Source organism: Gracilinanus agilis, chromosome 3 (genome assembly GCF_016433145.1).
Source record: "Gracilinanus agilis isolate LMUSP501 chromosome 3, AgileGrace, whole genome shotgun sequence".
NCBI lineage: Eukaryota > Metazoa > Chordata > Mammalia > Didelphimorphia > Didelphidae > Gracilinanus > Gracilinanus agilis.
The window spans coordinates 9,992,756-10,007,168 of record NC_058132.1 but is presented as its reverse complement, the minus strand read 5'-3'; the positions used below and the strand labels follow the sequence as shown (position 1 = coordinate 10,007,168).

At 38.2% G+C, this 14,413-nt stretch overlaps 1 protein-coding gene across 1 annotated transcript in view; it reads right to left on the bottom strand.

Annotated features, from left to right (window-relative positions):
* Positions 1–14,413, bottom strand: part of LOC123240725 (zinc finger protein 585A-like) — a 100,401-nt gene that overhangs the window by 79,359 nt on the left and 6,629 nt on the right. The window contains exons 4-5 of the mRNA XM_044668443.1: positions 13,565–13,687; positions 13,207–13,302 (exon numbers count right to left, since the gene is read on the bottom strand). Coding sequence (XP_044524378.1) covers positions 13,207–13,302; positions 13,565–13,687 — 219 coding nt within the window. The remainder of the gene's footprint in view (positions 1–13,206; positions 13,303–13,564; positions 13,688–14,413) is intronic.

Sequence of the window (14,413 nt, the reverse complement as noted above, 5' to 3'; positions counted from 1 at the left end):
TTTCCTCTGATGGCAATAAGTAAATGGATTTTTATTCTATTTCCTAAGGACAAAAGGAATTTCCAAATTTAAACAAGCAGAACCAGACTTTGGATACACCATTTGGTCATAACTGCAAGATGGAACATTTTAGAAATACTTTCACATACAATAACAATGAAACCACACAATGCATGGATTTGTGACAAAGACAAGACCAAGATTCTCAACATACTTCACAACTCATATCATAAGTAAATAATTGAGAAGTGACCTGACCCACTTCCTTGCAAGTAGACTACAACTCAAACCCTTTGCCTAAGCACATTTTGTTCATAGTATTGAATAATCTTTGTCCATTGCCCTTTCTGTCTTTTGTTTAAAAGTCACTTTTGGATTAATCTTATAATTTTGTCAATCTCGGGTATGCTATAGGGATTTAGCTTAGCAGAGTAAGATGACAGGAACAGGTTCCAGAACTCTGAGTGGGTGGCCAGCAGGGAAAGTCAGTTGCTCTTTTAAAATTCCTTTGAATGGTGAGAGCTGCATTTCCTCTGTGTTGATCTTGCTCTGATTGAAAACCATCTACTATCAAGAGACATTTTGGCTGGAGCTAGGTAGAGAGAAGGTGAGGCATGCAGGGGTAGACTCTGATGGCAAAATCCTAACTCCCTTCTCCAACCTTGGATTAAAGTAGCAGTATCATTTAGACTTCTGTGGACACAGCTGTGAAGATACAGCTTTTTGGACACACACGCGAGACCTCCACCATATACAGCTGAATCTGTTCACCTTCTAGTTTCTGGATAGGTTAGATTTAAGGCAGTTGTTAGATTTCGCCCATTAGTGTAGTTTCACCCTCGTGGACTTTGGGGAGGTGACCGAAGTACTTTTAGGTAATTTACCCATTCCCTTCCCTTCCTGACCCATTTGTTATTAATCCTTAAAATATCTATCAGACTCTTCTTATTAAGTTCCTTTCCCAAATCTGGTGATTGGCACCTCACCAACAGTAAGGACCCACTGTGTTAACCGAGCAAGATACCCTTGTGTTATCCCATTAACTACCATTTAACAGCACTTATCCCATCCTACCTAACCTCTGAGAGTTTACTTATTCTTTCAGCTAACCTTCCAGATATTCCATTCCCATCATTTTGGATACACTATCACTTGGTCATTCTTGGCAAATTTTATATGCTAAGCTGAGAAACAACTTCACTCTTTTTACCTCTCATGCAATAATTTTCTAAGTGGAATATAAGATTTCTTCTTTTCTTTACAGATACAAAGATATTATGCCATTCAGTGCATACTCAATATTTATTTTATTTTACAATCTACCATATATTATGTCTCATACTCTATACTGAATCCATCATTCATCTCTCAGGAAATAAACAGCATAATTCAGGGTTGGTCTGCCAGCCCCCAAGCCTAGCCCTCCCCTCACTACAACAGATAAAAGTCTTTTGAGGTAACAGCCCTTATACACCTGCTTTCACCTCTCTCCTTTGGACAGGGCATCTTTGGGTCTTTTTGCTCTAGCAGTCATGGTGATTCCCCTCACTGGAAACAGGAGGTATAATTTTTTCTTAGAACTAGAAGCCCTGTACATGAGGAAGAATAAAAGGATCAGGAAAGAAAAATAAAAAATGTGGTCCTCTTAATGGAAAGGGGGCATGCAAGCAAGGCCTACAGAATGGTTTCTATTGTATTCGTTGTTGAGACATCTGTAGGAGAGTAGAGATCATGTAACACATTTGCAATCAGAAAATTCCATCTTGATTTATCTCTTGTAATAGAAGGATAGTCACATTCCAAAACCTCCATTATCTAGAAATTAAAGGTAGTTGGTAGTGATGGGGTAAGAGGTCAGAACTTGGAGTCAAAAAAACAAATTTAATGCATCCTAAGAGAAAATGGTAAGTGGGTGCTCCAAGGTAAGTTATTTAACCTCTGTTACTTCAGTTGCCTCAACTATGAATTAAGGATAATAAGAGTATCAAACTCATAGGATGTTGTAAAGTTAATGATAATCCTGAACTTCTTTACCCAGAGGAGGACACAGAGCAGGTATTTTTAAATGTTTATTGCCTTCCTTTTCATTCCTATCAGCAGGCTTAGAAATTGAGGGAAGAATGAAGCAGGAATAAGAATAAACTTGGTAGATGAGGCAGAATTAGGGGCTGTGAACCACAGATTCATACTTCTTTTTAAATTTCATTTCCATATTTTTTATTTTTAGAAGTGAATAATCATATAAAGCCACAACCTCAAAACAAAAACCCACATAAACAAGTGAAAAATTGTATACTTTCATCTACATTCCAACTCCAACAGTTCTTTCTCTGGAGGCTTTCTTTGTCATAAATTCCTCAGAATTGTACTGGATCATTGTATTACTGAGAGGAGCCAAAGCTATCACAGTTGAATATTCCATAACATTACTGTTATAGTGTATAATGTTCTCCTGGTTCTGCTTATTTTGCTTGGCATCAGTTCATGGGGGTCATCCCAGCTCTTTCTGAAATCATCCTGTTTGTCATTTATTGCAGCATAATAGTATTCCATCATCCACACTTACCACAATTTGTTCAGCCATTCATCAACTGATAGACATACCTTCAATTTCCAATTTTTTTCTACCACCAAAAGAACAGTTATGAATATTTTCCTACAAGTAGGTCCTTTCCCCTTTTTTTCTGATCTCTTTGGGACTCTTTTTGATTGTTGATACTGGATCAAAAGGTATGCAATTTTTTAGCCCTTTGGGAGTCATTTTATAATGTTCTTTATCTCTTGTTTGGTGATAAATTCTTCCTTTCTCCATAGATCTGCCAGGTAATTCTACGTTCCCCAAATTTACTTATAATATCACCCTTTATGTCTAAGTCACATGGTCATTTTGACTATATCTTGATATAGAGAATGAGCTATTGGTCTATACCTAATTTTGCCATACTGTTTTCTAATTTTCCAAGCACTAATCATTTCCAAGTATTTACAATATAAAATATTTGGGAATCTATCTGCCAAGAGAAACACAGGTATAATATGAACACAACTACAAAACACTTTTCACACAAATAAAACTAGATCTAAATAATTGAAAAAATGTTAATTACTCTTGGGTAGGATGAGCTAATATAATAAAAATGATAATACTACCTAAATTAATTTGCTCATTCAATGAAATACCTAACAAACTACCAAAAATATTTTATAGAATTAGAAAAAAATAATAAAATTGATCCAAAAGAACAAAACATCAAGACATACAATGAAAAACAATGTGAAGGATGGTGGACTAAAAATCAAAATCAGACGAATGAAGGGGTCCTGCCAGGGGGTGCATCTTTGAAGGTAGGCAGTGTTTGGGCAATTCCATGGTATAAGGGGATAAAATGACACCTACCAAAGTGAGAGCTGATCACCCCTCCCCCACACCACCTACCATGCCAGAGTCAGAGCCAGGGATAGCACAATTTCTAAACTCTCTGGGGTTGGCTGAGGGAACCACAGACTTGACGCTTAGGGCAGTGCAAGGCGTTGGCAGCAAGATCTGGGACCTGAGGCTGAAAGCAAGGAGCCTGAGTGCAGAGACAGGACAGAACTGAGCTGCCCACAACAGATGCAACACAGACTGGAAAAATAGCCTCAGGGCAAAAGGCTTAATATAGCTCACTACACAAATAGCTGCCTGTACTCCTCACTCAGACTTCTGACTGGGAAAGGAAGATAATACAGAGAAAAAACTAACATAGCAATGACCACCAACACAAAGGAACCACAATCCAAAAGTACCAAAAGAAATGAGCTGCAAAAGAAAAATCCTTTGACCTTGATAATTTCTATGGAGAAAAAAGAGCAAAATACAGAAGCCACAGCAGAGAGTGACAAACAAGCAAATACATCCAAAATTTCCCCAAAAAATGGAAATTGGTCACACGCACTCAAGGAACTCAAAAACGAGTTCAAGAACCAAGTAAGAAAGATGAAAGAAAAATGAGGGCAAGAAATAAAAGTAATTCAAAAAGAAAATAACAGTTTGAAAGACAAAATGTCCAACTTAGAAAAAGCAGCACAGAAATCACATAAGGTAATAAGCAAATTGGAGACTAGAATTGACCTGCTGGAACCCGTGAAAAACAGGATAGACTATCATGAAAAGGATAAATCATATTAAAAATCATAGCTGAAAACAAGTCTTTAAAGACTAGAATCGGGCAAGTAGAAGCTAATGAGCTCACAAGAGAGCAAGAATTAATAAAGCAAAGTCAAAAGAATGACAAAATGGAAGGAAACATGAAATACCTCATTGAAAAGACAACTAACCTAGAAAACAGATCTAGGAGAGCCAAATTGAGAATCATTGGTTTACCTGAAAGCCTGGAAAAAAAATAAAAGCCTTGACATCATATTACAAGAAATTATTCAAGAAAAATGTCCTGATATTCTTGAACAAGAGGGCAAAATAGATGTTGAAAGAATCCATAAACAACCTCCAGGAACTGATGCAGAGTGAAAAGAGCAGAATCATGAGAACCATATACACAGAAATGGATACACTGTGGTAAAATTGAATGTAATGGATTTTTCTACTAGTAGCAATGCAATAATCCAAGGCATTTCTGAGGGACCTATGAGAAAGAATGCTATCTACATCCAGAAAATGAACTGTGGGAGCAGAAACACAGAAGAAAAACAACTGCTTGATCACATGGGTGGATGGGGATATGATTGGGGATGTAGACTCATAAGCAATCATCCTAGTGCAAATATCAATAATATGTAAATAGGTCTTAATAACACACGTAAAACACAATGGAATTTGGCGTTAGCTGTGGGAGGGTGATGAGAAGAGGGGGAAAGAACATGAATCATGTAACCATGGAACAATTTTCTTAATTAATAAAAAAAAAGAGGGGGCAGCTGGGTAGCTCAGTGGAGTGAGAATCAGGCCTAGAGACAGGAGGTCCTAGGTTCAAACCCGGCCTCAGCCACTTCCCAGCTGTGTGACCCTGGGCAAGTCACTTGACCCCCATTGCCCACCCTTACCAATCTTCCACCTATGAGACAATACACCGAAGTACAAGGGTTTATAAAAAAAAAAAAAAGAAAGGAAAAAAAAAAAAAAACACTAGGAAGTATAGGAAGAGATGGGCCTTTCCTAAAAATAATAAACAGTATATATTTAAAACCATCAGCAAGTATCATCTGCAATAGGGACAAGTTAGAAGCCTTCCTAATAAGATCAGGAGTGAAACAAGGATGCCAATTATCACCTCTATTATTTAACATTGTACTAGAAACAACAGCAGTAGCAATTAGAGAAGAAAATGTAAAATGAATCATTTTGATTACATTAAACTAAAAAAGTTCTATACAGCAAAACCAATGTAAGCAAAATTAGAAGGGAACCAACAAATTGGGGGGAAATCTTTATAACAAAAACCTCTGGTGAAGGTCTAATTTCTCAAGTTTATGAGGACCTAAGTCAATTTTACAAAAAATCAAGCCAATCCCCAACTGGAAAATGGTTAAGGGACATAAATTGGCAGTTTTCAGATAAAGAAATCAAAACTATCAATAGACACATGAAAAAGCGTTCTAAATCTCTCATAATTGGAGAAATGCAAATCAAAACAACTCAGAGGTACCACCTCACACCTAGCAAATTGGCCAATATGACAGCAAAGTAAAGTAATAAATGTTGAAGGGGATGTGGCAAAATTGGGACACTAATGCATTGCTGGTGGAGTTGAGAAATGATATATCCATTCTGGAAGGCAATTGGAACTATGACCAAAGGGCTTTAAATACTACCTGCCCTTTGATCCAGCCATACCACTGCTGAGTTTGTAGCTCAAAGAGATAATAAGAAAAAGTACTTGTACAAAAATATTCAGAACCATGCTCTTTGTGGTGGCAAAAAATTAGAAACTGAGGGGATGTCCTTCAATTGGGGAATGGCTGAACAAATTGTGGTATCTATTGGGAATTGAATACTATTGTGCTAAAAGTAATAATGAATAGAAAGAATTCCACATGAATTGGAAAGATATCCAGGAATTGATGCAGAGCAAAAGGAACAGAACGAGGAGAACGTTGTACACAGAAACCGATACACTGGGGCACATCGAATGTAATGGACTTCTTTACTAGCAGCAATGCAATGACCCAGGACAATTCTGAGGGAATTATGAGAAAGAATACTTTCCACATCCAGAGAAAAAACTGTGGGAGCAGAAACAAAGCAGTACTCAGGGGAAAATTTATATCCCTAAGTGCATATATCAACAAATCAGAGAGGGAAGAGGTCAATGAATTGGGCATGGAACTTAAAAATCTAGAAAGAGAACAAATTAAAAATCCCTAGATAAAAACTAAATTGGAAACCACAAAAATCAAAGGAGAAATCAATAAAACTGAAAGTAAAAGCATTTCTATATATTCCAACACATCTCAGCAGCAAAAGTTAGAAGGAGAAATTCAATTTAAAATCACCCTAAACAATATAAAATACTTGGGAATCCATCTGCCAAGAAAAGCACAGGAATTATACAAACACAACTATGAAACACTTTCCAAACAATTAAAACTAGATCTAAAAAATTGGAAAAACATTAACTGCTCATGGGGTAAGACTAGCTAAGATAACCAAAATGACCATCCTACCCAAATTAATTGACTTATTTCATGCCATACCTATCAAAGTACCAAGAAACTTTTTTACTAAATTAGAAAAAACTATAAAAAAGTTCATTTGGAAGAACAAAAGATCAAGAATATCAAGGGAAATAATGAAAAAAAATGTGAAGGAAGGTGGTCTAGCAGTACCAGATCTTAAACTGTACTATAAAGTAGTAATCATCAAAACAATATGGTACTGGCTAAGAGACAGAAGGGAGGATCAGGATGATAGACTTGAGGTAAGTGATCTCAGCAAGACAGTCTATATAAACAGCCCTGCTTTGGGGACAAAAATTCACTTTTTGAAAAAAACTGCTGGTTAAACTGGAAAATAGTATGGGAGAGATTGGGTTTAGAGCAACATCTCACACCCTACACCAAGATAAAATCAGAATGGGTGAATGACTTGACAATAAAGAAGGAAACTATAAGTAAATCAGGTGAATACAGAATAGTATACTTGTCAGCTCTTAGGAAACAGAAAGATTTTAAGACGAAGCAAGAGTAAGGAAAAATTACAACATGTAAAATAAATAATTTTGATTACATTAAATTAAAAAGGTTTTATACAAACAAAACCAACACAACCAAAATTAAAAGGGAAGCAATAAATAGGGAAAAAATCTTTATAACAAAAACCTCTGACAAAGGTCTAATAATTCAAATATATAAGGAGCTAAATCAATTGTACAAAAAATCAAGCCATTCCCCAATTCATAAATGGGCAAGAGACATGAATAGGCAATTTTCAGATAAAGAAATCAAAACTATCAATAAGCACATGAAAAAGTGTTCTAAACCTTTTATAATTAGAGAAATGCAAATCAAAACAACTCTGAGGTACCACCTCACACCTAGCAAACTGGCTAACATGACAGCAAAGGAAAGTAATAAATATTGGAGGGGATGTGCAAAATTGGGACATTAATGCATTGCTGGTAGAGTTGTGAACTGATCCAACCATGCTGGATGGCAATTTGGAATTATGCAGAAAGAGCTTTAAAAGACTGTCTGTCCTTTGACACAGTCATACCACTGCTGGGTTTATACCCTAAAGAGATTATAGGGGAAAAGACTTGTATAAAAATATTTATAGCCGCGCTCTTTGTGGTGGCAAAAAACTGGAAAATGAGGGGATGCCCTTCAATTCAGGAATGGCTGAACAAATTGTGGTATCTGTTGGTGATGGAATACTATTGTGCTCAAAGAAATAATGAACTGGAGGAATTCCATGTGAACTAGAATGACTTCCAGGAATTGATGCAGAGAGAAAGGAGCAGATCCAGTAGAACATTATACACAAAGACTGATACACTGTGGTACAATAGAATGTAATGGACTTCTCTACTAACAGCAAAACACTTCTGAGGGACTTATGAGAAAGAAAACTATCCACATTCAGAGGAAGAACTGTGAGAGTAGAAACAGAGGAAAAATGACTGCTTGAACACATGGTTCGATGGGGATATGATTGGGGATGCTGACTCTAAATGATCACTCTATTGCAAGGGTAAGCAACGTATGGCTCTCAAGCCATATCTGGCTCTTTTGAGGGCCACATATGGCTCCTTCTGCAGGAGCCATAAAGTCACAGGCGCTGTTACAGGAGCGTGCACTGTGAGCACTGTATGGCTCTCACGAAATTACATTTTAAAAAATGTGGTGTTTATGGTTCTCATGGCCAAAAAGGTTGCCGACCCCTACTCTATTGGAAATATCAAAAAAATGGAAATAGGTCTTCATCAATAATACATGTAAAACCCGGTGGAATTGCATGTAGGCTCCATGGGAAAGCAGGGGTTGGAGGAGAGGGAAAGAGCATGAATGAAGTAACCATGGAAAAGTATCTTTAATTAATTAGTTAATGAAAGATTTCAATCAAAAAAATTAAGAATTAAAAAATTAAAGTTAAAACCAGGCAGGAGGAGAACCCTGTGCAGAAATTAGCACTTTTGCTTTTATAATTGCTGACAAAAGCTTAAAATTTTGTCCCTTTGGCATGGAATGAAGACATTCCCTTAATGGGAGATTCAGAGTTAAAGGAGGAAAAGGTCCTTACCCACAGAGAGTAGATTCTGCACATTCTCCAGCATGACTTCCCTGTACAGCTCTTTCTGAGAAGTGTCCAACAAGCACCACTCCTCCTGGGTGAAGTCCACAGCCACATCCTTGAATGTTATTGAGCCCTAAAGCAGGAAAAGTCACAAGATTTAGAGCTGAGCCTGCAGAATTCATCCAATCTAGTCTTCATCAACTGACATGAAGAAACTGAAGTACACAAGGGTCTCAACCCAAAATCTTAGAGATCAGTCATTCAGAGCCCAATGGAATACTGACAAAGGCATTTTGTGGCTGAAGTGAGAATCATGTTGGAGGAGTAAAACTTGGAGAAGTGTCTCACTCTGAAATATTTTTCTCTATGGAATTAGGAAGAGGGTATGACCTCTCTGAGGGAGGTAGGAGATTCTGTGGAGAAGATAGAAGGTGATCTGAAATCTCTCCTCATCACGAGTATCAGAATTCATCTAATAAGAACATTTTTTTGAAGTTTGTGAGAAGGTAGCAATTACTAGTATTCTGGGGGGAAAATATCACCAATGATTAATAATGAGAAAACAAAGAAAAAGAAATTCCCTACTTAATTTTCTAAAAGGCTGAAAGATTCTTTCTTATCGAGGTGAAAGCATAAAGAGGACTCCAGAGTTATATGGGATCAGACTCCAATTTAAGTGAAGAGCAATCTTTTGTTCTTATATTGAGAGTTTGTCAAAAACTGGGTATGATGTGCCAAAACATCCTGTTTTTGCTTTATGATGAATATCATTTCTTACTAGAAAATATTCAGTCATTTTATATTTAGTTACAGTGTGAGTAAGTGTGATGAGGAAAACAGGGAGTGCTCATGTTTTAAACTTTTAAAGAACTAATCACAATACTCTACAAACTATTTGACAAAATAAGCAAAAAGGGAGTCTTGCCAAATTCTGTTTATGACACTAATAGGGTACTGATTCCAAAGCCAGGCAGACCAAAAACAGAGAAAGAAAACTACAGACCAATCTCCTTAATGAACATAGATGCAAAAACCTTAAATAAAATACTAGCAAAGAGCCTAAAATAAGTCATCACGAGGATTATTCACTATGACCAGGTGGGATTCATACCAGGAATGTGAGAATGGTTTAATATTAGGAAAACCATCCACATAACTGACCACCTCAATAACCAAAACAACAGACATCACATGATTATCTCAATAGATGCAGAACAAGCCTTTGACAAATTACAACACCCATTCCTACTGAAAACACTACAAAGTATAGGAATATGTAGGACCTTCCTCAAAATAATAAACAATATAGACTTCAAACCACCAGCAAGTATCCTCTGCAATGGGGACAAGTTAGAAGTTTTCCCAATAAGATCAAGAGTGAAGCAGTTAAAGAAGGAAAAGAAATTAAGATAGGCAATGAGGAAACTAAACTATCACTCTTTGCAAATGATATGATGGTATACTTAAAAAATCCTAGAGAATCAACTAAAAAGTTGGTGGAAATATTAACAACTTTAGCAAAGTTGCAGGTACAAAATAAACCTACATAAATCATCAGCATTTCTATATGTTTTCCAACACAACTCAACAGCAAGAGTGAGAAAACAAAACTCCATTTAAAATCACTCTAGAAAGTATAAAATATTTGGGAAAGTATTTGCCAAGACAAACACAGAAATTATATGGACACAACTACAAAATTCTTTTCACACAATTAAAATTAGATCTAAACAATTGGAAAAGCATTAATTGCTCATGGACAGGACAAGCTAATATAAAAAAAATTATAAGCCTACCTAAATTAATTTACTTAGTCAATGCCATACCTATCAAACTACCAATCAGATTTTTATAGAATTAGAAAAAATTATAACAAAGTTCATCTGGAAGAACAAAAGATCTAGAATATCAAGGGAACTAATTAAAAAAATATGAAGGATGGTAGCCTAGCAGTACCAGAACTTAAACTGTGCTATGGAGCAGTGATCATCAAAACAAACAGGTACTGGGCTAGGAGAAAGAAGGATCCATGGATCGATGGAATACACTTGGGGTAAATGACCTCAGTAAGCCAGTGTTCCATAAACACAAAGGTCCCAGTTTTTGGGACAAGAACTCACTATTTGACAAAAACTGCTGGGAAAATTGGGAAACATAGGAGAAACATTAGGTTGAGATCAACATGTCACACACTACCAAGATAAATTTAAAATGGATAAAAAAGACTTAAATATAAAGAGTGAAATAAAAAATAAATTAGGAAACATAGAATAGTATACCTGACAGATCTATGGAAAAGGAAGGAATTTAAAACCAAACAAGAGATAGAAAACATTAAAAAAATGTAACTGAATAATTTTGATTATATTAAATTAAAAATATTTTCCACAGAGAAAACCAATGCAACCAAAATTAGAAGGAAAGCAACAAACTGAGAAAAAATCTTTATAACAAAACTCTGAAAAAGGTCTAATTTCTCAAATAAATAAGGAAATAAGTCAACCTTACAAGAAATCAAGCCATTCCCCAATTGACCAGTGGTCAAGGGAAATGAATAGGCAGTTTTCAGATGAAGAAATCAAAACTATCAATGATCATTTGAAAAAATGTTCTAAATCTCTCCTAATAGAAAAATGCAAATCAAACAATTCTGAGGCATCACCTCACACCTAGCAGATTGGCTAATATGACAGCAAAGGAAAGTAATAAAGGTTGGAGGGGATTTGGTAAAATTGGGACACTAATACATTGTTGTTGGAGTTGTAAATTGATCCAATCATTCTGGCAGGCAATTTGGAATTATGCTCAAATGACTTTAAAAGATGGCATGCCCTTTGATCCAGCTATACTACCACTGGGTTTGTATCCCAAAGAGATAATTATGAAAAATGTTAGTACAAACATATTTTTATCTGTGCTTTTTGTGGTTGCAAAAAAAATGGAAAATGAGAATCGTTTCCATCAATTGGAGAATGGTTGAATAAACTGTGGTATGTGATGGTGATGGAATACTATTCTGCAACATGGAATGATGAACTGGAGGATTTCTATATGAACCAGAAGAATATCCAAGAACTAATATAGAGAGAAATGAGCAGAACCAGGAAAACATTGTACACCGTAGCTGGAACAATGAGGGACGATCAAATATAATCTACTTTGCTAATAACAGCAATGTAATGATCCAGGACAATTCTTAGGGAATTGTGAGAAAGAAGGCAAATCACATCCAGAGAAAGAACTGTGGAATTAGAACCTCCAAAGAAAAATATATGATTTATCACAGGGTTCTATGAGTATATGATTGGGGGTTTTGGTTTTAAAAGATCACTCTATTACAAATATGAATAATATGGAAATAGGTTTTGAAATAACACATGTATAACTGTTGTGAGGAAGATTAATAAATGAGTATTTAGGAGACTTAGCAGGCAGGGCTGAAGGATTCTAAATGGAATGGGGAAGCAGGAAGTGTGGCTCTCTCTGGGACGGACTCCATGGTGGTTGGGACAAGTTGTAACTGACCCCTGGGAGACCTCAGAGGAAGTGAAGTTTGTACCCTGATTCCCTGGGATACAGAAGGAAAACTGTCATCTACTTGTGGGAGATTTTTTTGGTAGAGACTATTAATCCCAACCTGAGTTGCTGGTTAACTTGGGCTGGGTTAGCTCCCAGATCTACCCACCTGAAGGAGTACAGATAGTGGTCCTGGAAGAGCTGCAACATCGCTGGAGTGTGTCAGGACTCTGCTGTGTGGATGCCCACTTCAGTCCTGCTATTCTTTGGACCCTGCCTTGCTTTAGTTCTCAGTTCAGTGTGGATAAGTCCCTCCCCTGACCCTGTGGTTTGCCCATAGTTGGGAAGTATAGAAACCCCTATTCCCATCTTTTAGATTATAGTTTTCTATTTATAAGCCCTCTTGTCAATGTCATTTACCTACTGGTTTCTCAGACTCCCTGGCTGGGTGGATTAGTGTGGCAGTTAAGGCCTAATTGTCACTCCTGTCAACTGCCATTCCTCAAACAGTTAAACCCAGTTTCCCTAACTTATTTTGGTCCCAGACTATTGTCCATTCCTGTCTCCTACTCACCTTTCTGAACCCAGATTAAATATTTAATTTAACCCCCAGGTTTTCCCTCTTAAGATAACCCATTGGACTGTTTCTCAACTCCAGGGGCAGGAAAGGAAGAGGGGAGGGAGACAATACGAATCATGTAACTATGGAAAAATGTTCTAAATAAATTTTTAGGAAAATTAAAAAAAATTTTAAAAGGAATCAAAATGAAAAATATTGAGAAAGCAACAGGTTAGATAATCTTGTTGGGTTCAAAGTAAATTATTTGAATAGGAAAAGGAAAGACCTAAAGTTGCTTTATGTTAGGTTGCTCTAAGTTCCTGATAGTTTAATAACATTTGAAAAGCAGACCCTTTAGTCCTCCCATGGAATTCCCATCTTTTTTCTCCTACTAAAAACATACCTGTCTGTTTCCTGTCTGTGCTCTCACCTGGTCTCACCTCAAACCTCTTCCAAAGCCTACTGGAGAGGCCTGAGTGGCCTGTCCAAACCCCAGAAGCTGGAGGTCAGGAGTAGAGATACACCAGACACATTTGTGGGTTGATGAACAAATGGCTGTGCTTGAGTCTGTCTGTCTGGAAACTGATTCAGGTTCGGTCTACAGAGGCCTTGGAAAACCCCCAAAACACAGTTGGGGATTGTGGGTGACCTTTGAGGTCATACTGACAACAAGCAGTGACAGTGCCCCTGGAGGCTTGGGAAAGACAGAGGGCTTAGTTCTTGGGGAAGCTGGCCCAGGGTGGGGGATGGACTGTACTCACCTGGGATGGGGGCCTGTGAATCCGAGGTGCCATTCCCTTTAACTCCAGGGCCTCTGCTTGGGTCAGATGGTGGTCCTTCAGGAGGTCGGAGCCCCAAGGTGGGGAGACTTCTTCTGTGTACACCTGTGGGGAATCAGAGACAGGGAGGGCTCAGAGGAGCTCCCAGCGCCCTTCCCCTGGACTCAGGGGAGACTCTCCCCACAGGAGGGGGCAGGGAGCCTCAGCCTTGGAAAGGACCTTGAACTGGACAGGATGAAGCCTCCCCACCCCCTCCGCAGCTCTCTTTGACTTCATTTCATTCAGAAACTGCTTTGGGTGCACATGGTGGGATGCAGGAGACTGCTGGGAGGAGAGGCTGCTGGGTAATAGGGAGGAGCAGAAGCTGGAAGAGGAGACAGGAATCAGTTGGGGGTTGGGTGGAAATGTGTTGGCATTTGTTCTGTGCCCAAGATCAGAGCTCCTTCCATGGCCTGTGGGCACCTGCATCCCCCCAACTCCAACCAGGCTCCTGTTGGCTGCTTTCTACCCTCGGACTTTTGGGGCGAGGGCCCGGACTAGCCCCGCCCCCATCCTGTGATTGCAACGCCCATTCTCCCCTCAGTGGGAGGGCAAAGCCCTGCAGTGGCTCCTGGTTCAGATAGAGCCGCCCCCGCCAGACACCAGTATTTCCCTATTTGTCTCTTTTTCTATGGTCCTTTAAAGTGATGAACAGACACAGAGACACAAACGGAGACCTCCTCCTCCCCCCACACACATTTATATCCCCCTCTCCTGCTCCCCCGCCCCCTCCCTCCCTGGTCACACGAGCAACGGAGCTTCTCCCTTTCCCCAAATCCCTCCCCCTCCCCC